Raw genomic sequence first — 26207 nt, 5'->3', positions numbered from 1 at the left:
AAAAGTTCAAGAAAAAAAATCGAAGGAAAAAAAATTGAAGAAAGAATTTTGAAATTTGATGAAGTTCATAATGATTATCAAGATTTGTATGAAGATGGGTATAACGAAAATATTGCAGCAAAAGAATTGATTGAAATTGAAGAAATTGAAATAATTAAAGATTCATTGGGTGATTATATTGGAAAAGATTATTTGGATGGAATTGAAATGATAAAAGAATTTTTGGAAAAAAATTGTTTTTATTTGAGTTTTTCCAAAAAAACTGATTTCATTTGGAAACCAAATGAAATTAATCTTCAAGATCAAAAAATGACTCGATCTCTTCATTCGTCAAATCATTAATCAAAAATTCACTTACTTTGACTTGCTTTGCATAAAGGTTGAGAAGCACACCGTTCTTTGAAAATGATGAAAAACACGCCAGAACACAACCACGCATCTTGATTTCTCTGTTTTCATTGAAACATTTGCTTTGATCCATTCTTTTGTTGAACTCATCAAAAAATGGAGTATTTTTGTTCATCGAAATGCCGATGCCACCAAAACAAGTAACATTTTCTTTGCCAGCCAAACGATGGATCCGATCAAAAATCTCGTAATCGACAGGTTTCAGACAAAGTTGCAGCCTCTGACCATATTTTGTGATGACAAAATCACCCCTTAGTTTTTGGAGAAGATCTTTGCCATCGTATTGAATTTTTTCGAAATTGTTGCCTTTGTAACTTGATGGTATCAATTTGAATTTTTCAGCTTCAAGAGTCATATTTTAAATAAAAAAATAAAAAAATAAAAAAATTAAAAAAAATTATTTCATTATTATTTGCATTGATTTTAACAAAAGAAAAAGAGAAACGGAATAACCAAGAAACTTGTGAAAGAAAGGAGTTTTTTTTCTCATTTTTAACAAGTTTTTCAATATTCTTAAAGATATCCTTTTTCAACCTCATCTCGTGTTTGAGTCTTTCATTGAAGACTTGCATGAGTCTTGTCTTTGTTTCTCCCGTTTGGTTTCGAAAGAAATGAAATGTTGACTCATGATTTTCTTGAAGATCGTCTTTTTCAAGATATTACTGATGCCTTTGTCTGTTTTCTTCTGATTCACTTTTGTAATATTTCAAAAGCACTTCAAGTTCTTCTCTGTTCAATTTTTCCATTTTAAATGAAATGACAAGAAATTGAAAAATCATTTAAAATGGAAACTCAAGAAGCGAACGAAGTGAGCGCGCGAAGCGCTCCTGAAAAAATCAGAGAACCTGAAACAAGTTCTGAAAAGAAAGAAAAACCTGATTCTGAACAAATCACAACAACAACAAAACAAACAGTTCCAAAAAATCCAGGAAGAATTGCGGCTGGAAAAAAACTTGCTGAACACAACAAAAAAGCACGTGAAGCAAAGAAAAAAGCAAAAGAAGTCACTCTAAGCGACACTCAAGAACAAAAAGAAAACCCTATATCAACTGAAAATGAAAGCGAACAAAGAAGCTCATTTTCACTCACTCAAGTGCTTTCTGTTGCCAGCATTATTGTTTCACTTGCTGGATTGTATTACAAGAGGGAAGAATTGAAACATCTTTTCAAAAATAAAAGCAAAGTGGGAAGCGAAAAAGCACAAAAACAATTGATTGATCACATGACGCCGCAGGCGTCGGTGCGAAGCACCATGGTAGAAGTTGAGAGGCAAAACGTGACTGAAGCTGCAACAAAAAAATCTCCAAAATTAAAACAAATGGATTAATTTGTTTTCTGAAATAAAATGTCAGACAATTAACTCGTGAAAACAATGACTGATGCTGCAACAATCACTGGATTGGCTGCAGGATTTGGATGGATTGCAAAGAAAGTAATCAAAGAACCCATGACTTCTGATCCTTCCTCAAATCTCATGAATTATGTGAAATTCACTGTCATCATTGCTGCCTCATTAGCAACAAAAGATTATCTTGAAAAACAAAAAATATTGCCAAGTTAAAATGGCAAGCATCGCAATCATGATTGGAGGAGCAATAATCAATGCAACCGCCTTTGTTGGTGGATCATATCTCGCAAAATTTATTTCTGGAGATTCAGAATCAGCCTCACTTGAGGAAAAAAAGAGACACAACCTGGCAGTTGAAAAATATCAAAAAGAACTCGACAAATACGAAGAAAATCGTGCAAAATTGAATGATTGGATTCAAACAAATGACAGAATGAAAGATGAAGCAAAACAAAATTTCGCAAACACTGACTTTGCTTTGAAGCTTTATAACAAGGTTCATCAACAAAAAACTGAGCATCTCAAAGAACCCCAATTTTCAGACTTTTACCAACCAAGCGAATCTCAAAAACAGGGAGAGTTGATCTTTGTTGGAACATCAGCTTTGGCTATTGGATTTGCAGCAAGTCATTTCCTTTAAAAATGTCAAACAAAAAGCAAGCGAACGGAGTGAGCGCGCGGAGCGCAGCGACATTGTCAAAAATTTATTATTCCCCAAAAGGATATTGGAAAGGTCTTCAAGCAGCGAAAAAACTTTCTCAAGAAGCCAATGTTCCAGAAGATGAAGCAAAACTTTGGTTGATGAAACAAGCAATCTGGCAAATCTACCTGCCTGTTCCAAAAAACATCCAAAGACCAACATTTGATGTTGAACTTCCCAATGCAGTTCATCAAGCTGATCTTCTCTTTCTTCCGCATGACAAACTCCCAAGAGGGAGAAAGATTTTCAAATATGCCTTGACTGTTGTTGATGTTGCAAGCAGATTCAAAGCCGCTGAACCTCTCACTTCAAAAGATTCCTCTGAAGTTTCAAAGGCTTTTCAGAAAATTTACAAAGGACCTTTGAAATGGCCAAAAATTCTTCGAGTTGATCCAGGAAGAGAATTCATGGGTGATGTCACAAAGGAAATGTTGAAACATGAAACAAGAATCAGAAGAGGAAATCCAAATGTTCACCGTGATCAAGGAATTGTTGAGAGATTCAATCGAACTTTGGGTGAAAGACTTTTCAGTTTTCAATATTCCCAAGAAATGAATTTGAAATCAGGTGAAAGATCCACAGAATGGGTGAAAAGGCTTCCAGAAGTTGTGAAAGCATTGAACAATGAGACAACTCGACTGACAGGAAAGAAACCAATTGACGCAATCAAAGAAAAAGGTGGTTGATTCAAAGAAACCAAATTATTCAAGACCTGTTGGAAAAAATGAAAAGAGACTCGATTCTTCAGTGAATGTGAGGTTTCTTTTTGCTCCTGGTGAACTTGAAGGAGGTCAAAGAAGAGCAACTGATCCGAATTGGTCTCTGAAAGTTTATTCAATTGACAGGGCAATTGTGAATGAAAAAGAACCGGTTCTTTATTATTTGAAAGATGGTCCAAAAAGAGGATTCGTCAGAGAAGAGTTGATGATTGTTCCTCCTGGAACTAAATTACCACCCGTTTAAAATTTCTTTTGAAAAATTCAAAAGAAATTAATATGCCACACTCTCAAGCTCTTTGTTCAAAATGTTGAATTGCGCATCTGCCAAGATGAAGATGTGGCATTTGACATTTCCTGAACCACTTGCTGTTCTTTTGATTGACAAATAAACTCCGTCTTTTGTGTTCACCAATCTCATTCCACTTCCATGAAGATCATTGTCTTTCATGCTCCTGAGATCGATGAACAATGCAAACTTGTCTCCAGCAAAGAATTCAGTTGCGTTCATTGACGAGTTTTCCTTTCCAAATCTTCTGAAAACTTCGTCAAATATGTCTCTCGTTTTCATTCCTTGACTGAAAATCTTGTTTGGAACTCCATTCACGTCAACTTTCACCTCTGTGATGTCAGGATTGAATGTTTTTTTCTGAATCTCTTGTTCCAGCTGAATAAGGTTCAAAGAAAAGGAGGAGGATTCCCTTCATTGATCTTCTCGGAACATTGATTGACTCGTTGATAATTGAGTCTGTTCCCTTTGCAATTGTGATTGTCTTGTGATGAGTGACATGCTCAAACATGAAACGATCTCCGTTGAGAAGATTTGAATTGACTTCATCTGAAAGCTTTTTGCTTTGAATCACCTCATATTCAAGCTGAATGTTTGTCAATTCATATGCAAGTTTTGTTGCGTCAGATCCCTTCACAACACCGCTTGCAGGGGCAAGGGTCAATTCAAAAACCAGTTCATCAGACAAGGCTCTTGGATAAAAAACTCCATGATCTTTCAAAATTTCGTGATCAAGTCTGATTCTGTATTTGCTTTTGAAGATATCATTGAGCTTGTTTTCCTTCACGACTGAAGAAGTTGGTTTGTCTCCAGCATTGGATCTGATTTTTGATAGAGCCTCAGATTGAATCCCCTCACTCAACATGTTTTCTCGTTCGTGTTTTGTCAAAAAAAGATCTTCCCAGAGCTTAAAAAGATCCCAACCGTCTGTGTCAACGAGAATTTCTCCAGCAAACTTGATTTTCAATCTGGAAACCAACGCTCTTGAAACATTGTTCACCCGAAAATTGTTTGCATGACCACTCACATTCAAATCAAAAATCAACGCGAGTGAATCTGGAACCAAGACTGTTCCCTCATGAAGCTTTGGGACTGGAATCCTGAGTGTTTCACCGGGGGAAGCTTTGTTTGGGTTGAATGTGACTCTGTGAACAGTTCTGTCTGCCTTGAGTGCGTTTGATGTTTTTTTCTCAAAATTTGGATTGATTTTTTCACTGACTTCCATTTTAATATATTTTTAAAATGGCAGAATACATTCCTTTAGAAGATCTTGATCCTGATGAAGAAGATAAAAATGAAGATAGAGATGATGATGATGATGAAGATTCTGATCAAGAAATAAACAATCCCAATGAAAGTACTCCAAAGACAACAATGAACAGAGATTATGGAAAAGAAGGAGCAAGACCAAAAACTGCAGAAACATCTTTCATTGAAGGTGAAACTCAAGGTCGACAAACGTGGGGAGAAGCGCAATCCCTCACAAAAGATGCATGGGAAGATCTAAGTATATTATACCCAAATGCAGAAGATGATAAACTTGAAGCTTCGTTTTTCAAAGATAAGATAGAAGTCAGGATGAAAAAAAGTGGGAAAAAATTCTACCCATTAATGACCAAAGAGCAAACAACAGGAAAAGAAAGATTAAACCCACAATTGCCAAAATAAATATTATCTGCTTTGGGAACTGATGCTGAATCTTTGATCGCTAAAGATAATTCCGAAATAAGAGAAAACCGGCAGAGACTGAGAGAAGCAGAAAAACAATTGAAACAAGCAGAAAAGAATGCTGAAGAACTCCACAAAAATGCTCAAGAAATCAGAGATTATAGAAACAAACTCGAAAAAACGCAAGCAAAAATTGATGCACTGGAAGAAGAACATGGTTCGAGTCTTGAAAATCAAACAGAATTGCAAAGACTGAAGCAAATGAAAAAGAATTTGCAAAAAGATTTTGAAAATGCAAAAAAAGAAAATTTGGATTTGCAGAAACAAGTGAAAGCGAAAGAAAAAGAACAAGCAAAGGTTGACAAAATCAAATCTGATCTTGCAAAAAAAACAAAAAGAAAGAAACACTCTTGAAGAAAGGCTCAACACGACAAAAACCATTGATGAACTGAATGAAAGAGAGGCTGAACTAAAAAAACAAATTGAAAATGATAAAGTAATCCTAGAAGATGAAAACACTTCTTCCCAACTGAGAGCAGAAGTTGAGGCAAGAATTGCAGAAAATGGAGAGGAGCTTGCCAGGCTGGGAACACAAATTGAAGAAATAGAAAGAGAAAGGCCTCTTCGAGAGAAAATCAAAAACATTTTCAAGAATTATGGATTCACAGTTTTTGCTGTTTTCCTTGCTGTTGGCACAACAATCGGTGTGATTGTGAATGCGCTCTCAAAAGGACTCAAATCTGTTGCCAAAGGAGTTGGAAATGCTTTGAAAGATCTTGGAAAAAAGCTTGGTCAACTTCTTCCTGGATTGATTGGTTCAATCGTCAGTTTCATCTTCAAAACTGCAGGACAAGTTGTTGGATTCCTTGGAAAAAACGCTTGGCTGTTGATTCTTGCTGTTGCAGTTTTCATGGTTGAAAAGATTCAAAAGAAAGCGAGCGGAGCGAGCGCGCGATAGCGAATTAAAAATTGAGTTTAATCCATTGGATTGGACTCAACGAAAAATCCGATAAATGGCAAATGCTCCGAGTGATGCCGCAATGATGACGCCAGATTTGAAAGTTTCGTGTTGACTTGATTCTTCTTTTTCTTGGTTTTCACTCGCTTCCTGAAGTTGTTTTGTGACTTGTTGTGAATCCAAAGACGGTGGTTTTGTATTTTTGTTTTCATTTTCTGGATTTGAAGAATGCGAAGTTGATCTGTTGTTTTTTGATTGTCCTCCATCCATATTCCTGGCTCCAACTTTTTTCAAGTCAACATTGACATCAGAGTTGACTCCGAGTTTCATGTTTCCAGTTGCTTTTTTCAGATTGTTGTTGTATTTGACTGTGCTTTGAGTGTTAAGAACAAGATTTGAAGGCATCAACCATGTTCCTGGCGAGATGGCAAGATCAAGCCTGACTTTTGCCTCATCAATAGCAAGCTGAAATCTTTGGATGCTTTTTGATAAGTCAGGCTGTCTGATTGCATCTTCCATGAGGACGAGAAATTCTCTTTGAGCTTCCTTTGCGCCTCCAAATTCACCAAGGATTGATGATCTGACGTTGACTTGTGCTCCAAGAATGCAATAAACGAATGCTTCAATTGATTGATTGAGTCTTGCCATTCCTGCTTGAGAAAGTCCATTGAGAGGTCCGTTTGGCATGAAAAATTCAAACTGTTTGTCAGCTCCTTGATCATTTCTGATGAAATCAATTCTGTTTCCTTTTGCGTCAGTTCCGCCTTCATCGGAGAATCTTTGACTTGATGGGTTTTGAAGGGTTGCTGGAGGATAAGTCCAATGCTTTTGTGCAAAGTCTCCTTCTCCTGGATAAAAGATGTTCACATATCCAAGTCCAAAATTTTGACCAAAGGTGAATCTGAAATCTGCGTTTGGCGAGATTTGAAATTCTGCACAGATTCTCTTGTATGAAGGAATGTCGAATTTGTTTTCAGTTTGACTGAATGTGGGATCACCTGGGAGAGCAGATTCACTTTGAATTCCTCCCATTTCGAAGAGAATCCTTCTTGTTGTGAAATAAATGTGGAAAAGAAGAAAGGATTTGATTTGAGGTGGGAGTGAATTGACGAGATTTCTTGAAATGCCTGATGCTGTTGTTGCACACCAAAAGGCAAAGTTGAGTTGTTGCGGCCAATGGTCCATGTTTGGTTGATTCAGCCATTTTCTTGATTCTTTTCCTGTTTTGTGAGAGATCTTTGTTTTCGTGAATATTTCTCTGAATTTTGTTGTGAAGCTTTCATTTGGTTTGACAAAAATTTTGATGGGTTGGTTGAGGATTTCCCCAAAAGATTCGGGGATTTTGTCTGAAAATAGAACAGCTGGAACTGGATTTGAAGGATTTGAATTGAGAATTAGCTCGATTGGAAAGCCTCGAAATCCAAGAGCTTTCTTCATTTCAACAGACCAATCTTTGGGATTGGGTGAAACAATTTGCCAATGTTGACCGGGAATAATAACCAAATTTATTTGAGCTGTTGCGTGTGTTTTGTCGGTCATATCCACTTGTGCAACGAATTTACTGAGGTCAGCGTTGGGAAATTTGGCTTTGAAGTTTCGCCATGCTTTTTCTTCTGCTTGTTCGGAAAGTCTTTTTGCTTCTTTTGGGTAGGAATCTATCCATTTTAACAAGTTTTCCATTTTTTATGTTTTGAAAATAAAATGGTTGTTTTATCTTTCTTATTAAATTCAAATGATGAAACAATTTGGCTTGATGAGCCAATCGAAAATTTTGAGTTCATCCGTATGATCAGTTGCTCTTTGTATAATTCTTGGCACAATTTAAAAAAGAGAGGAGAAATCACCGTGATTGATGATAAAGACGTTCATGTTGTCAGTAGAATTTATCCTGGATTTTACGATATTCAATTAATTGGAAAAGAAATAAAGACTATTCTTGAAAAAGAAAACATAAAAGTAATTTTTCGTGGTGAAAAGGGTTTAATTGTGATTAAAAATCCTGGCAAAAAAGTTATTTTTGATCGTGAAATGTCTTTTCTTCTTGGCCTCAGTCAGAACAACCAACGGCACACTCTGAAAAAAGGAGATACCATCATCAATCGTTTGGTTTCATTCAATAACTTCCTCATCAGCTGCGATCTCGTGGATAAAAACAATAATTTTTTCAATGGAAAACCTTCAACTGTTTTGGCGTGTTTTGACATGATAGGAGAAGCTTACGAAAGAGAATTGTACTATTCAAAAATCATTCCGTTTCGAAAAATAGCAGGTGGAAAAAAAGTTATCAATTCTTTGCGGATCACAGTGACAGAAGAAAATGGTGAGGTCATCGATTTTAACGGGCTTCCGTTGAGATTTGAATTTGAAATTATTTGAGATCTTTTAATAAAATATGAGGTTACAAACGAGTCAGCAAGAAGTACAAGAGAGCAAAATCAATCGCTTCGAAAATAACATCAGTTTCAGTTTTTTTGACAACCGTGTTGGCATCAAGCAGTGTTGGAACTTCATTGAGTGGAATCGGGACTGCTGTCGGAGTTCCTTTGAGTTTGACTGCATTAATTACGACACTCGTTTCATCGGCTTCAATGGCTGTAAGTCAAAATTGCGAGAGAAAAGTGCGAAAACATGAAAAGACTATTTCTCTCGCTGAATCGTCGCATTTGTCAGTGAGTCGTTTGATTTCGAAAGCTTTGAAGGATGGATTCATTTCTGATGGTGAGTTTGACTCGATTTTGCGAGAGATTGAAAAATATTTTTCGATGAAAGAGCGTCTTCGAAATAAACAAAGGAAGGATTCAACAGTCAAAAGCCAACCGACGAAGGCAGTTGATGTTGATGCCTTGAAAGAGGAGATTAAAAAAAAATATCAAAAAAAACTCGGATCCCTTCTCGACGTAGCGAGTTAAGAGTTGAATTTGAGAAGAGATCGGGTGGTTTTTCGTTGTTTATTTCAAGAGATAAAACAATTCTGTGAAATGTATTCACTTTCTAGGAAATGATTATGCAACAGGGGCTTTCCCGTTTAGAACTTCCTGTTTGTCAAAATCAAGGTGGTTGCCATGGACATTGGACTTTGGTGCTATTTTCGAAAATGACCTAACTGTCACATGACTTTTTTCAGCCAATAATAAATCATACACGTGTATGAAATAAATCATACACGTGTATGATATAAATCATACACGTAAGTGATTCTTGCCAAGCTAAAAAAGTATGGACAACAGTCAGATGCTTCAAGACGTTTATCAGAGCTTTGCCAATCTTGGTGAGAAATATCCGAGAAATCGAATCTGTAAAAATGCAAGATCAAGCAAAATGTCATGAAGCAATCCATTCCAAAGAGAGAAGAAAGAAAAAAGAAGCTTTACCAAGTTCATGGGCATGAAACATTTGGGGATGTCTTGAAGGCTTCATTGATGAAATGGCAAACAACGGAGAAGAACTTTTGATAAAACTACCCGAAGCGACTGCACGAACTCTTTGAGGAATATTCAAGACTTTGTTGTGCAGTTCCAATCCGTTTTATGTCAAGCATGAAGAAGATGCAACCTTTTGGGAAACGGCGTTTCCCGACATCAAACAAGAATATTTAATAAGATTAGTGATATTTGCATTTTGGGAAATGGCGTTTCCCGACAAGCATATTAATTATGTTAGCGAAATTTGCATTTTGGGAAACGGCGTTTCCCGACAAGCATATTAATAAGATAAGTGAAATTTACATTTTGGGAAACGCTGTTTCCCAACACATATTTTTGTAATGACCGAGCAGCAATGACAAATAAACAGCAGCCATAAATGTTGACAATAAAACATTGTACCATTTTTATTGAGTAAAGCTGAACACGTCGCTTTGTGTAGGAGCTTAAAAAAGCTTTTGGATTTCCTTCCAAAGGTAAAAAATTGAGAAAGTTTGTTTTTGAATCTTCAAATGAAAGGCTTGAGTTCAACACAAGAAAGGAAGCCTTGTAGAAACTGAAAATATCGGTTAATAGAGTTGCTGATGCTATTAAAAATGGGGGAATAGTTATAGAGGGAGTTAAGTATGATTTCAAAAGAGAATGAATGATTTTTACAGAATTTCTGTCAAAATATTTCGGCTTGCCGAGGGAAAGTCCCTGTGATTTTTTTTCTCATTAATAACCGGAAGTTTAAGCCGAGGGAAAGTCCCTTTGATTTTTTCTCATTAACCGGCCTCCGCGTAAGCAGATGAAAAGTCCCTTTGAATTTTTTTTTTTTTTGGAATTTTTTTCATGACCTTGGAATTTTTTTTTTTTTTTTTTGAATTTTGCATTTGCCAGAATTTTTTACGCAAAATCAAGGGAGACTTGATTTGGAGCACTTTTTTTGAAAAAAGTGGTCGGATTTTTGATTTTTTTTTGATTTTTTTGGATTTTTTATGCTGATTTTTTTAGTGTAAGAAAGTATTTTGATTTTGGGTGGGATTGTGATTTTTTTTTTATGCTTAACTGAGGGTAGTTTGAGAATGTCCTAAGTTTCTCTTTATCTATCTACTGCTGTTACACTTGGCATAACCACTTATCATAAGTGATAAGTAAGTAAGCCTTAAAATATCGTGACAACCTCACTGCTAGAGAACGACAGACCATACACCAACTTAAGCAACAACAAGACATAATTATAAAAGCCGCTGACAAAGGTTACTGTTCCGGTACTGCTGTTATGGACAAAACTTCGTACATCGACGAATGCAGCGGAAAACGTAATGACACCAAATTTTACCAACGCTTGAACGAAGACATCACCGCTGACATACAAAAACGTGTCACTGTTTATGTTAACAAGATGTATAACGACAAACTTAACGACAAAACCAAACAATATCTTATTCAGACTGACGTAATACCAGCACGGTTTACATTCTACCTAAAGTACACAAACCCGGTAATCCAGAACGCCCTTTTGTTTCATCTAATAGCCTTTCCAGCGAACACATATCCGATTTCGTTGACTACCATGTTGACTACCATGTACATGAACTATCATCCTTTGTTAAAGACACTAACGATTTCCTAGACAAACTTCTTACAATCGATAATTTACCCGCTAATTCGATCATTGTTGGTAGTGTTACACTTGATGTTTCATAATTGTTCACCAATATTTCACATAATAGACATCATGCAAAAATGGCTGATATTTTAATATCTTTTTTGTCTGCTTTCAAATTATCCTCACTAACCTCTTTCAAGGTGAAATATTCTTTTGATTTTTGAAATCAAAAACGATTTTGAATGCAAGCAAAAGAATATTAAAATAGCGGCGATTTTTGCATAGAGTCTATAAATGTATTAATGTCCGTAACCATTTTTTCTGATTCTGTATACTAATTTCCATTCCCGCCCTTCCGGTTCTCCCGTTGTGGAAAAAAATATTGCGCCTTGTCCTTACATTTCTGATAGACCTATTAACTATTAGCTTTCTTTTCTACCAGTAAAAAGTGCCCCATTAAATCTAAACTTACCTGTGACACTGAAAAACTCGTGTACATTATTCAATGTAACCGCTGTAATTCACAATACATAGGAGAAACTGAACGTCGGTTAAAAGACCGATTCAATGAACGCCGTCGTACCACAGAAAACCTTACTGCAAAATCTAATCCTACTACAGTCGCAGAACATTTCCTCTCCGCTCCTAACCTCTGGTCCTAACCACACTGTTATGACATGGAATTAAAATCCCCATCGTTAAAGTCTTTTCCGACTGAGACTCAATCCGAAAGGCTAGGGAAGCTTTTTTTAATTTTAAAAGGCAGAGCAATTGATCCTGATGGTCCCAACATCCACGAAGAAATAAATTAGTTTTTTTCATACATACTTTTTTAAACGAGAGTACCTTTGCTAACAAGGAAACTCTTCCGCATAGCTTGAGGTTAGCCAAAAATAGAATTCACCGACATTTCACCGACTTTAAGGTAAAATTTAGAATCTCCCTGACCTGATGCATTATTCCATGATGCATAACATCCACAAAAATCATATTAGTTATTTGTTTCCCTTTTCTTCTTATTTCCTTTTTGTTATTCCAGTATTTTATTTTATCCTTAATTTTATACTGTCTGTGTATAGATTTAGGTTTACGTATTTCCGGCATTACTCAAATATTACCTCATAAACAGTGTTAACCCTTCCAACGTAAATTCTCATTTCACCTGAAGAAGGCTGGTTTGGCCAGCCGAAATATCTGCGTTCTAGGTTGTATCGGTCTCTGTTTTGTTTTCTATATTACGCCGATGAGATCACCAGTTTGATCCAACTATACCAGCAGGATTATCGTCCACGGTTACTTGCTTGAACCTCTAACTATGCTTGAACATTAATAAGTGAATACCGGCGACATACTCCGGGAATAACCCTGCGATCGACTAGCATCCCATCCAGGAAGGAAGTGGCAATATTCCTGGACATTTCTTTTGCCCGGATTTACCTTTGGACCTTAAGGATGTACGATACAAGGGTCACCAGCAGTCATTTTCAAGACAAAAGCTATTTTTCTCTCCCCCCCCCCCCCCCCCCCAAACTACCCGATATAGACTCCTGTAATTGTTTTGCCCAGCTAGCCCCATTCTCTCTAAAACGTTTATACACGGCACAACGAACTCGCTTTGAATTTGGCGCGTTCTTAGCTGAGAAGAAATTCATTAGCCCTAGCGTTTTGTTTGGCTTCCTGAAGCAAAGTTTTCCTGAGGACATCATTAAGTCTAGTGAGGGAAGAAGTGTTGAGGCCCCATTAGGGGGGGGGGGGGGGGGGGGTCTTAATATCCCGGTATCCCTGTAATTTTTCGAACAAATATTCCGTATCCCATAAATTCCGGTTACAAATATCCCGGAAATTAAAGTATCGGCCATTTTTCATATGCTACTTTTTTTTAATTTTTTTTTTAATTTTTTTAAAATATATTTTTTTAATTTTTCTTTTATTTTTTTCATTTTTTGTTTAACATTTTTTTAAAATAAACTCCAGTGAGCAGCACACAGCAACAGATCTTGTCAACTTCTTTATTTTCTCCTACCGGTTTCGTCTGATAACACAGACTTCGTCAGGGAGTTTGAACAAGATAGCCGGTGAGGGAACTTATTTTATACCTAATCATTGTAGTACAAATCACGTTCCAGCAAGGGTGTGAACAGCGAAAAAACAAAAGCAAATTATAAGCAAGGAACCGCACAACGAAAATGCTGCAGGCATACGCAGGATCTGTATTTGGTAGACCACTCGACTCGCGTTGGTGTTCTACTTTTTTGCTGTGCTACACTGTGCTGACGAGAGCCAACCAGCTCGAAACAGCTGTCCACGGTTGCCGCATTCTGTTGATTCGCGGTTTGGTCTCTATCATACGGAAGCCTATAGGGGACACATCTTTCCTGGTAACATTCCTCCATATAACAAGAAGTTACATATCTCACAAAATAAAATGCACTGCAAACTAAATAAATCCGCACACTGCGGACAAAATAAATCCGCACGTTACAAACAAAAAAATCCGCACACTGCGAACAAAATAAATCTGTCGACCCGGTTATTTTTTGGCGGTACCATCCTACTTTGAAGCTGTCTGGTATCCCCACCTTTACTTTTATCGTAAGTCTTAGTTATGAGACTATGTTACTATGTTACTATGTTATGTTACTTTTATCGTAAGTCTTAGTTAGCTAAGAGTTATGTGAACATTATTGAGCTTCATGTAATACCGCGGACTTTGTATTTCACCGTCAGGAGAATCGTCCAGAGAGTACATTCGGAAGTCAGCCAAGCGTGGTCATTGCACGCGTGCTGAAGAAGAATGCTGTATCATGACAGACTCGAAACAATAGAAAACTCCCAAAGCACAAACTCAGCCAAAACGCTAAAAATCTTCAATGTTTACTCAAGTTTGGGCTCATAGAAGATAATGTCACAGTTCTTCAATGACCATGAAATTCAGAATCCGGGTAGTTAGTTAATCAATTGTGGCTCTGAAAAAATTTGAAGGAAAAAAAACTACGAATTTTTAAGAAAATGCTTTTTTTTGTGTGAGAAGGACTCTTAAACGCTGACAAACGTCAACAAATAGCTAAAACTATAATTTCTATATGTTTGCATTGCTCGAAATCGCGCGCATTTACAAGACCCTAAAGCTTTTTACTGACCGGCAAGGACCCATCTGTTATAAAGATCCCCAAAATAAAGGAATTAATCTCATAGTTTATTAGATATAATCGTGTAAAGTTTGCTTATCATTTTTACATAAATTATGACCTAAATTTAGAAAGCGCTGAATTTCTCGAATTGGGTCTCTGCGATTTTGGTGAAACTCTGTTAAGCGCAAGGCACTAATGCGGACTATGTTTAGCCGAGAGATTTTCACAAAAAAAAGCCGGCAACAGCAGAATTCCGACTCAGACCTCAAAGGGGCGTGGCACTATCACCACGTGACATTTACTCCGATCGCCAAACTTTTTTTTGCTATATTGTGGATTGATCTATATGTTATCCATTCTGTGTGTTAGACTTACGATAAAAGTAAAGGTGGGGATACCAGACAGCTTCAAAGTAGGATGATACCGCCAAAAAATAGCTGGGTCGAGTCACCTTAAGTTTTCTACGCAGTCCGATCAGCCTTGCAGAAATTTGAGCGAAAAAACACTCACAAACCATTACGTGCAGGATATGACGGAAATCCTACGTGACGCTGAAAATGTGCAATGTTTAATTTTGAGACTCACGGATTTAACGTTTGTTAGATAAATTTGTGGGTGTTTTTTCGCTGTTCACACCCTTGTTAGAACGTGATTTGTACTACAATGATTAGGTATAAAATAAGTTCCCTCACCGGCTATCTTGTTCAAACTCCCCGACGAAGTCTGTGTTATCAGACGAAACCGGTAGGAGAAAATAAAGAAGTTGACAAGATCTGTTGCTGTGTGCTGTTCACTAGAGCTTATTTAAAAAATTGTCGCAGTTGATCATATAAATACACGCCGAACGTCATGAATGACTTTGACCTGCGCATGACAGAGGTCTCGCCTCGATCAGGTGGCACTGCCTCGATCGAGTGCTGGCGTGCTATACTTAGTACTTCATGTTACCCCCACATAGTGCCCATGATGAACCGATGACTGGTCAAGAAAATCAAAAACGACCGTTTGTTTTACACTTATATATTTTTCATTTATATCTAATCGTCAACAAAAATACAGAAAAGGGCATGTACTTAGTAATCCAAGAACGTTTCTCATCAAACATCTGATATGTTACAATTTTTTGCGAATATCCCGTATCCCTGAAACTACTTCTCAATATCCTGTATCCCAATAACTTTTTCCTTGAATATCCCGTATCCCAGTAATTTTTTCCGCGAATATCCCGTATCCCGAAAACCCCTAATAGGGCCTCAGTCTTAAGAGTGCAGTTCCTGCCTCGTCTAATATGCTTCCTACCAGTAGTCCTGTTTTGAGCTAAACGGGTAAATTTTAGTTACTCCGGCTTGGACTAAGGCTGGCATATTTTGGGCTTTGCTTGAGGAGGTGACAGTCTTCTAGTCGGGAAAGATGAAATTATCGGGAATTTTTAACCTGACCAAAGACTTTATTTTCTTGTTTTTTTTGTTTTTTTTTATTGTTTGCAAAATCACATTACTTACATTACTTACAGTACGGGCTAAATATATCACTAGACAATACAGTATTCTACCTACAATACATGCTTACTGGTTACTTACGCTACTGAACAAAACAGGACTCTACTTACAATTTAATACAGATAGCCTTAAACATAACAGTAACTAGATTACTTACAAACTGCGGGTTACACGCTACTAAGAAAAAAAAAAAAAAAAAATTGTGCGTTTTCGTTAATTTAAATTAATTTTAAATTTCCCATTTTTCAACTTTCCATTGTAAGATTAGCGCTGACTTCAATTCTAGAATATTTGGAGGTTTTTCTAACATTTTACATGAGTAGTAATATTTCTGAGTTTGTACAGTAAGGATCTGGAATTTCCGCATTAATTTTGAGTTAGTACTCGGGGGTGGATCATAGTCTTTAAATAGGTACTGTTGTTTAGATGGAGTAAAATTTACTTTGTGCTTATTATTAAACCATGTTAAGGCTTCTTGAAAGAGTTTTTGGCCTGCAGGGCACTCCAGAAATGCATGTTCCAAGGAATCAGCTGAATTACAGAAAAAACACTCCTCATTATCTGCTATTTTAAATCGTTTGAGCTCTTTTTTGGTCACTAAAATACGGTGTAACATTTTAAAGGAGAATTGTCTCAATTTGTTGTTAGTAGAGAGGCGAGGTATATTTTGGAACAATTTTTGCCATTTACATTCTATATTCTACATTCTATATTCTATTTATGGCTGTTGGTGTAACTTCTGCTTTTTCTTGAAAGAGATGATAATAGTCTTTACATTTCATTTTTGAAAGTTTAATCGATTTGTCCCTAGATACGTCAAATGTATCACAATCATCGAGAATAAAGTTCATAGGTCTGGGTGTAGAAGCTGCCTTTGATTAGAGGTTTGCTGGAATTGATGCCAGGATTTGAAAATAGTTTAGAAAATTAATTTTTATTTTGTACTTGCGATTAAATTCTTCATAAGTTAGGAATTTTCCATTTTCATTCAGAATGTCTTGAATGTAGTAAATTCCATTTTCGGTCCAACTTTTCCAGAACAGCGATTTACCTTCAATAGTTATGTCTTGATTGTTCCATAAAACAAGGTCACTTTTGTATTTATCTTGGCGATTTAGACGTAATTCCTTAAAGTACTCTAGCATTTCTAAGTAGAAAGACGGTAAATTTTTGTCTAGTTTCTTTATATGATAATTACACTTGAGCAAGAAGTTAAGACCTCCATATTTTTCAAAAAAAGCATTTGGAATAGCTGTCTATGCATCGGTAGTTGGACTGTTACGCAGTCTACCAATCCAACTCAAGCGGAGTGCTTTAACTGTCGTTGCAAAATTTGGAAAGTTCAGGCCACCTTTACTTGTTTCTTGAAAAAGAACTTCCCTTTTTATTTTATCTTTTTTTGTTTTTCCATAAAAAATTAAAGAGCTTGGTTTGGACTCTTTTAATAATTTCTTGAGGAACAGTCAACATTGAGGCTGCATACACCAATTTAGAGACTCCTAGAGTTTTAGCAAGCAGGGTTCTTCCCATAAGTGTAAGGTCGCGAGACAACCAGATATTTAATTTAGTTTCCATCTTTTGAATTTTTAGATAAAAATTCAAATTGTTATTTTTGTCTCTATCGTTTGAAAGATAGGTTCCTAAGGTCTTAATTGGGTCCGCTGGAACATCTATCTCTAAGGGTTTGGTTTTGTTGTTTTTCAAAGAGCCTATCCACATAGCCTTTGTCTTTTTGCTGTTTAGCTTTAAACCTGAAATTTCACCAAAGCTCCCCAAAACTGACATACTTCCACGTAATGACATCGTGTCCTTACATATTAATGTAGTGTCGTCAGCGAACTGGCTTAGCTTAGCTTCAATGGAATTAGGTAGTTCAATACCTGTTATTTCCGGATTTTGTCGTATTTTTTGTGCAAGAAGTTCTACACATAGGACGAATAATAGAGGGCTCAGCGGGCATCCTTGCCTTACGCCCCTTGATACTCGAAAATAATTAGTCATGTATCCGCCGTTTATAGCTCCGCTTTCAACATCGCTATAGAGTACTGAAATCCATTTTTGAATGTTCGGGCCAAAATTGAAGAATCTTAAAGTGTGATGAATAAAAGGCCATTCTAATGTATCAAAGGCTTTTTCGAAGTCTATAAAGAGTAGTATTCCTGGGACTTTGTTTAATTCGGTAAATTCCATAAGGTCATTTAAAAGCCTCACATTTTGACCGATGTATCGTCCTTTTACGAACCCTGTTTGGTCCGAATGAATCAGTTTGGGCATCTTCGTCTCTATTCTTTTTGCAATAGCTCTAGCCAATATTTTATAGTCGACATTAAGCAATGTTATTGGACGCCAGTTGCTTAAAACCATAAGATTGTTTTCATCTTTTGGTATTAGCGAAATAATTCCTCTTCTCTGAGATATAGACAGTTTGCCTGTTTGAAAGGCTTCGTTGAAAGAGTCGAGGAGGTTCCTCCATAGCAATTCGAAGAAGATTTCATAAAATTCTTTCGTGAAACCGTCATCACCTGGAGTTTTGTCAGGTTGGAAACCTTTTAAGGCATTCAGTAGTTCATCTTTTGTCAGTTCTTGCTCAAGTTCGCTTGCTTCGTCTTGAGCTAGTTTTGGATTTTGTAAATCAGAGGAGAAGCGGGCAAAGTTGTCGTCGAAATTATTGTTCTCGTCTTGTGGGATTCTATCAGTCAGGAAGTTTTTGTAATAGTTTTCTATTTCTTCATTTATCATGCTTAAATCCGTGATTATTTCTCCGTCTATTGTTTTAAGCTGGGTTATAATCTTTTTCTCATAATTCCGTTTTTCCAAGTTAAAAAAGTATTTCGTTGGTTTTTCACCATTCTCAATCCATCTTATTTTTGATCTGAACATCGCCTCCTTTCCCTTTGTATGATAAATTTCGGACAGGTCTTTTTTAAGGTTCTCGTACTCCGTTAGAATATCATCGTCTAGATTTTGATTATTACAAATTTCCTTATCTAGCTCTTCTAACTTACGTTGGATGGCTGTTTCACGGTTTCTCAAATTGAACCTTTTCTTCTTGGAGAAGACAATTGTCATACTTCTTATTTCCATTTTTACCAATTCCTAATACAGTTGACGGCTTTCAATTTCTTTGTATTTCTCTTGAATAGAAGAGTAATTGTTTTTAATTAAATTTATATATTCGTCGTCTTTCAGTAGTGTGTTGTTAAATTTCCATGTACCCGGTCCACGTTTAAATGTTTGATCGATTTCAAGGCTAAGAAAGACAGCTTTATGATCGGGAGCAATTGAGGATCGTGTTTCTGTTTTCTTTACCTTGTTGATTAATTGTTTTGCAATTATGAAGTAATCTATTCTAGACTTTAATTTTTGACTCTTGGTTTCATAAGTATATGTTTTTGTGTTTGGGTGAAGTGTTCTGTAAACATCAACCAAGTTAAGTTCCGCCATCAAACTCACTAAACCATTCCTATAAATTGTTTCTTTCCATGGAAGGCCACCACTTTTGTCTAGATGGCTAAGCGTTGTATTCCAATCTCCTACCATAATGACCCTAGAGACACAGGTTTTAGTTACCAAAAGGTGGGTAATTTTTTGCAGAAATGGAATTTGCAGGCGACAATCCGTTGGTGCATAAATATTGACTAATGATAATTCCTCTGTTGTTAATTTCAAATTAGCAAAGATATACCGCCCTTCTTCATCATTTTCTATGGTTTCTAAGGGAAAGCCGTTTGGTTTCACTAATATACATACACCTCTAGAGTGCTCTGAGCCGTGAGAAAATAATATCTGTCCACCCCATTCAGCACGCCAAATAGTTTCGTCTTCTGTCTTTGAGAATGTTTCTTGAAGGCAAAAAATTGAAGCTTTCTGTTTTTTCAGATAACAGAATATAGCTCTTCTTTTTTCTGCTTTACGAAGGCCACGCACATTCAGTGACAAAATCTTCAAGTTAGACATTGTTTATACAAAACAGTAAGAAACAAAATTCGAGCATAAATTAAGCTAAAGAAAATTAGGCCCCCCAAAAAAGGAAACAAAACACGGACTACAAAATAATTGACACTAAACTAAGGCTAATAACAAAAGGACACTAACGCTCAAATTACTCTTCTGGGATTTATCCGCGTTCGTCCGAAAGTGAAAAAAACAAGATATGCAAAATCCTAAACCTCCATCCGTCATCGAAGCAAATGAAGCAAAATTTGTAATAATATCAGTTTTGTAACGTGATCGACGATCGAGAGGAAGAGAAAGATAAAGGCTGCGGGCATAATAAATAAACTAAGCTTAAGCTACATATGAAGTATAAACTATCAACGTAATCTGCTAAGGTCCGCCTCACACTTAATTTGAGTAGCAGAGCTACCTTCAGGATCTGTTTTCACATATATTGTGCGATCTAAAGTCCAGATTCTCCAGTTTTGACTTCCTTTTTTTTCTCTGACCTTTTTGAACAATTGTGATCTTAAGGCAGTCAAATTCTCGTTGATATAGATTTTGTGAGCTCCTTCGATAAAATCTTCGAAATTTGCCCTGCGTAGCTTTTTCCTGTTCTTGTATAGTCTATTTCTACTGTAATAATTGGTAAACCGGACAATAATCGGCCTAGGCCGAGTATTACCTTTCTTCATCCGGTGTGCTATATCGATGTCCTCAGGTTCTAGATTGACATTCAAGCGTTTAGCGAGGTTGAGCACGATTTCCTCTGTATCTTCTCTTTCCTGTTCGGGAATCCCGTATATTTCTAAGTTGAATTTTCTTGAATACTGTTCCAAGTTGTCGTGCATTTTTGTCGCTTCTTCCAATTTCTTCTCTAAAATATTTCCCTGCTCGACGCTTGACTGGAGCTTGTTTTCCAACTGGTCAACTTTCTTCTCTAGTTCGTTGTTTTTCTCGTTAACTGCCTTCATTGTATCTTTAAGCTTCTGGTTTTCTTTCTTCATGTCTTCCACGTCTGCTTGGGTAAATTGTATGCTCTTTTGAAGCTCTTCACAATGTGTCTTTAACGCTTTATGCTCATTAATGAGAAGATTTGTATTTGCTTCGATGCGTACCACAACCTCCCATATCGCTGCTAAAGCTGGAACCTGAGGGTCGCTTCTTGATACGCCTACATTGCTCGCATCATCTACAACGTCCGCCATTTGTCGGGTGTTGCCAGCACGTTTTGCTTCTGGCGTTCCCTGCGAATTTTCGCTACTTAAACTGCTCATTTCTTCTCTTTTACGTCTACCGGTTTTCTTCTTCGTTCCCTGGTCTTTCCCTTCCATTTTTTTTATGGTTTTTACATGTCTGCTTCGAGACCCAGACGGAGCTTAGAAGTTTGCGTCCGTCGCCATTGCCGCTCGTCCCAGTTTCCTTGTTGAAAACCGCTGTATGTGTTGCCCGTTCCAATTTTTTGTCAACATCCGGGACATAAAGTTATATGGCCAAAAATGAACAAGAAATGGCAAGGATTTTCTCTTCAAAAAGCGTGAGTTTGAAAAGCTATTCGATTATTTTTCGCCTTTATAACTGTAGCGTTGTTAGGCTAGTGATCGATTAGTTGAGAAGTGCGATTTGGGGTCGGATTTCCGACTCAATGTCATAAATAATTTCCAGATGTCGTTCGGCGTGATTCGTTTCGATTTGTAAATTTAGAATGAGTACGGAAAATCAATTTAAAACGCTGTCTTGCTCCGATTAAGCCGATTCTGTTGTAGAAAGCTAGACTGGACCGCTAAAAGACCGGGTTTTGGGTGAGATTTAAGATGCGTTGGCGCCGCTAATAATTGCCAAATGTCGCAGTTGTTTTGTCAACACATAGGCCATGTTTCATGTCAGTTCAAATGTTAGTGCTAGTGTTATGTCCAATTTCAAAGACAAGCCTTCTATACCAGGTCTGTCAGGCCCGTAGCGGGGGAAGGGGCAAGGGGGGCTTGAGCCCCCCAGAATTTTTGAAAGTTAAAAAGCAATGTGCCCAAAAATATATAATTAAAACAAATTAATGTTGAATTCTGACGCTGCAAGTGCCTTGTCACAACCTTTAATAGTCTGTATACTACCTGTCAGTGTCCTTCGCTAACAGGAACTCGTATGTTGTAAATCGGAAATAAGAATCAAAATGGATTGAAATCAACCAATCTGAAGCCGTGAAAGCTGTCGAAATAAACTACTTGTTTTCTAAGACATCTGCTCATTTTAAGCAATACAAATGTCGATCCTTAGTTTATAACAATTAAGTGTTCCCGCGTTGTCACCGCACAAAAAAGCAACACAAATATGTCCTCAAGACCAGAGGAAAAAATTATCCTGCAGTCGGACTCAAGTTACTGCCCGATTCCAAATTTAAAAAGAGAAACAAAAATTTGTCGTCGTTTGTCTATGTCGTCCTTCAAACGTGAAATTAGGAAACTTCACGTAGTAGTCCACGTTAAAGAAAAGGCAAAAACATGACCTGAGAGTGTCATCGAGGTGCAAAGTCATTATGATTGTTTTACTTACTAAATCTACCGGGTTTTTTTTGATGTTCTCGTTGCCTGTTAAACTCCCAAGTCACTCTGGTTTTGAGTGACAGTGGGAAGGGGGGGGGGGGGGGGGGGGGGGGAGGTAGTAGTTTTATTTCACCATTTTGCTAAGCCCCCTCAGTTGTTTTAGCCTTGCTACGGGCCTGTCTGTAGTATTCTTTGGCCTTGCTTTCTTGTGATGAGCCCTAATTAAAGTCTTGTTCTGGACTAGCATATTCCATCAGCCTAGAAAGTCTCAAAATGTGGTTAATTTCTGAGGGTATGTTCTTACAAATCCAGACAGATATTACAATGATATAAGTGGAATGATGAAAAGATAGGCTTTTCCTGCTAACCCTGCTTTTGTAAATCACAGTTGTTTTGTCTAGCAATGTAACTGCTGTTAGTAGAAGGGCTTAAAGCCTCAACTTTACAGGTTATTTCAGGATATGATGAATGCAAGGAACTAGTTAGCCTTTGCTTTGTGTCACTCATAAACTGACATGATTTCTTACCATAAATATAACTTTTGGAGGCACCCTTTCCACTTTATTTGGTTAATACAGTTTATCTTGAAGTGATTAATGATACAAAGAAGAATATTAAGCCGTTCAGAACAATTTGAGCCTAAATACTAATAATAATTATTTCAAGTGTATCAGCCGAATTGCAAAGAACGGGTTGATATTCTCGTCTGCGTGATTAATCATGTCGCAATAAACTGTAGCAATCAAATACACAGGTGACATTGCGTTCATAATGTGAATTTTTAAGCAAGAAATCGTGTTCTTAATGAGGTCCTTCAAACAAAACCCTAGTAATTTACTTTCATTCATCATATCCTGAAATTACTGGCTAAGTTTGGGCTTTCAGTCCGCCTAGTAACGTCAGATTCATTGCTTGAAAAACACCCGTGATTTAGACAAGCAGGGCTATAAAAGTTTGCTCATGTTTTCAACTTTTTTAAGCTCATTTGGATTATACCCTTGTAATAAATTATATATCCCTTGTATAGAACAATTTTCGAAGAGCGCTCAACTTTGCAGGAGCAGTGAATACAATCAGGAAAAAATAGTTCAGGCTTATATATAATTAATTGAGGATGATATTTTTTTTCTTTTTCTAGGGATCTTAATGAAGCGACAAGTTTAATTGAAAGGATTTGATAGACCCTTTGCAAAAATGGCCGACATTTTAATATTCTTTTGTCTGGATTCAAATCCTCGTTCAAGATGAAATATTTTTTTTGATTTTTGAAATCAAGAACGAGGTTAGTGTGGCTAATTTGAATGCAAACAAAGGAATATTAAAATGTCAGCCATTTTTACATAGGGTCTATAATCCGCCTTCACCGCCGAAGTGCACTGATGTGCACTCCGTGGTCAAAAGGAAATATTATTTTTTTTTCTACAAATGGAAACGTTTCCACACAGATTGCTTTGTTATATGAAATTCTAGGAGTGTCTCAAGGTCGATTCGATTTTCTCAAACCGCAATTGCGTTTATCTACAGGCCTTACAAGCCCTTGTCAAAGTGGAGAACTATGTAATTTCGCAAATATCTTTCATCTCTCTGTATCAGGCCTACTGTCACATGACTCAAGGTGGTGAGGGATGGACTCTTATCGCCAGATTCTCCAACAATGATGGCAAAACTTGGATGCGAGACAATGGACAGTGGTGGTATGATCAACAAGTTGCCATGGGAACGACAACTAATCCGTTAATCAATGCTGATATGATCTCCCCAGCCTTTTGGTTGGTCAGCGGCAGAGAGTTAAAGATTACTCGCAGTGATGACCCCAGTCACACGCCATTGTTGCAGACAACAGGCAACTGTTTAGGTGGACAAACTTTCCGATCAAAAATAACAAATTATGGTAACTTTAGAAACGGTAAGGTTTGGTCCAGTAATCGGTGCCTGGGCAGTTGCACTGTTCAATATGGCGGCCAATACACGTCAACAGACGGTTTTCAACATGCTGGGTGCAGTGGAGGCATCCAAAGTAACAACAAGATCGGCTTCTGGTGTGACTGGCATGGTGGTGATGGAGCAGTGATGATGATTGGTGGAGGAGGAAGAGAGTGTGCACGTGCTGATCACGGGATTGGGATAACAGAAACTGACGAGGCTTCTTTTATTAGTCGTAGTATGCGTCAAACTGAATATGACTTTGGATATAACGCTGAAACAGGTAGAATCCCGGCCAAGTCCTACTCATTAAACTTGTGGATCCGCTGATAAGCATCAATCCAAAGATAACGTTTTACAAAAGTTAAGCCTGGTTCTCATATGCAGCCGACCTACCTGCGATAACCTGCGTTGTAGTCGCCGGTTGACGTGATTTTTCGACTCAGGTACATCGCAGTGGTTGCGCAGATGTACCTGGAACGTGCCCCCGGTGAATTTAAAAAAGCGCGCTTAAACGGTATCATTTGGTGCTCTTTTCAACATTCCTTCAATAAACATGGATAGAACCCTGGTAATTCGTTGCCAGTCTAGTTTTCGCTAGTTTTGTTGCTTGTAAGGAGATACCTACGAAGAAAGCGTGAAGAAAAACGAGAAAAACGGAAGTTTTAGGTTCGCCCTATGCTTCGAGAAAGGAGCCAGCACGGATAGTATTATACTTTGTTTGCTGCGTTGAGGCTACACGACATGTTTCTTCAGGTGAACAGAATGGTTAATTTGTCTTCTCGAGTTTATCTTCTTGTTTGGCGGGTAGATGATTTTTATCTTGGACGTAATGAATTGTGGGCTATATTTGCCTCTGGTACATCGCTGACGATCGCCTGTTCCGTTCACATAAAACGTTTTGTTCGCCAGGGTTCCGGAAGAACCGCCGACCTGCCTGCGAAGTTGAACTCAAGTCAACTTCGCAGGCTTGCCGGCAGCAAAGGCCTGCGATGGTTATTGCTGCCGACGGCGTATGTTTTCATATGTCGGAACAGTACCCCAGGCAGTACCTGTGGCTGTGTTGCAGGTAGTTCGGCGGCATATGAGAACCAGGCTTTACGTATTAGTCTATTCCAAGTTCCAAATTGTTTTTATTCGGTTTAATACAGTATTCAAAGCTACTTGACGTTGCTATATTAAAAATAACGGATTTCGGTGAGAACTAAAATATTAAGAGTAAATATCAAATATAATCGTCAAATCGCGGACACAGCTCATGATTCGATTTCGCTCATACTTTTTCTATAGATAGGCCTTTGACCCAAACTAAACAAAACTGGGTTAGTTTGTTTTAAAATTCGTTTCTTTAAGAGTAATTAGAGTAAGAATTTGGGTTGGTTTTGAGGCTAATTTAGATCAAAATTTCACAACGGTTCATGGCGTTCTAGTGTTCGTTAAAAATATACTGTAAACCTTCCATTGCTGGAACTTTATAGTTTGGTTTATAGAAAATTCCGCAGTGATAAGAAAAGCAGTTATTTTTCTTCCAAAACAACGGTCATGGGTTTTTTCTTGAAGCCACCTCCGATACTCTTTTTAAATAGTTTTGAGGTACCTGAAAATAACTCCCTTAAACTCATGTCGGTACGCCAAACTAGGACCTCACACTATACTGCAGATACAAATAAAGGATAGATGTCAAAAGTTAGGCTGGCATTTTTTTGGGATGTCGGTTAGTTGTGTAATACGACGTCGTTGAAGTTTGCTAATTTGACAAATTTGCTGACAGACGCGATTTTGAAAACTAAGGAACAGCACTAAAAGCAGGAATCCGGAATGCTGAATCCGGAATCCGGGAACAGAAAACTGGAATCCGGATCCAGGGGAATCCTCAAGATTCAGCAATTAGATTGTACAAAAATTGTCTGAAAATAATGTCAACGCAAATGTTATATTTTTCGATTCGGGACACCAGGGGAAAAATCTAATAAAGTCATTATTTCCCACAAATGAAAAATGATTGGTCTCACGGTTAAAACATGCCAAAATAATTGCGCATGCAGTAAAGGAAAAAAAAATTTGATAGTCTATGTCTT

At 37.3% G+C, this 26207-nt stretch overlaps 1 protein-coding gene across 1 annotated transcript in view; it reads left to right on the top strand.

Annotated features, from left to right (window-relative positions):
* Positions 1 to 26207, top strand: part of LOC146450320 (uncharacterized) — a 141118-nt gene that overhangs the window by 19422 nt on the left and 95489 nt on the right. Inside the window, exon 6 of the mRNA XM_085100437.1 lies at positions 23800 to 24502. Coding sequence (XP_084956563.1) covers positions 23800 to 24459 — 660 coding nt within the window. The 3' untranslated portion in view covers positions 24460 to 24502. The remainder of the gene's footprint in view (positions 1 to 23799; positions 24503 to 26207) is intronic.

Source organism: Pavona decussata, unplaced genomic scaffold (genome assembly GCF_977016875.1).
Source record: "Pavona decussata unplaced genomic scaffold, jaPavDecu1.1 SCAFFOLD_468, whole genome shotgun sequence".
Taxonomy (NCBI): Eukaryota; Metazoa; Cnidaria; class Anthozoa; order Scleractinia; family Agariciidae; genus Pavona; species Pavona decussata.
The sequence above is the reverse complement of the archived record's forward strand: the minus strand, read 5'-3'. Positions and strand labels throughout refer to the sequence as shown.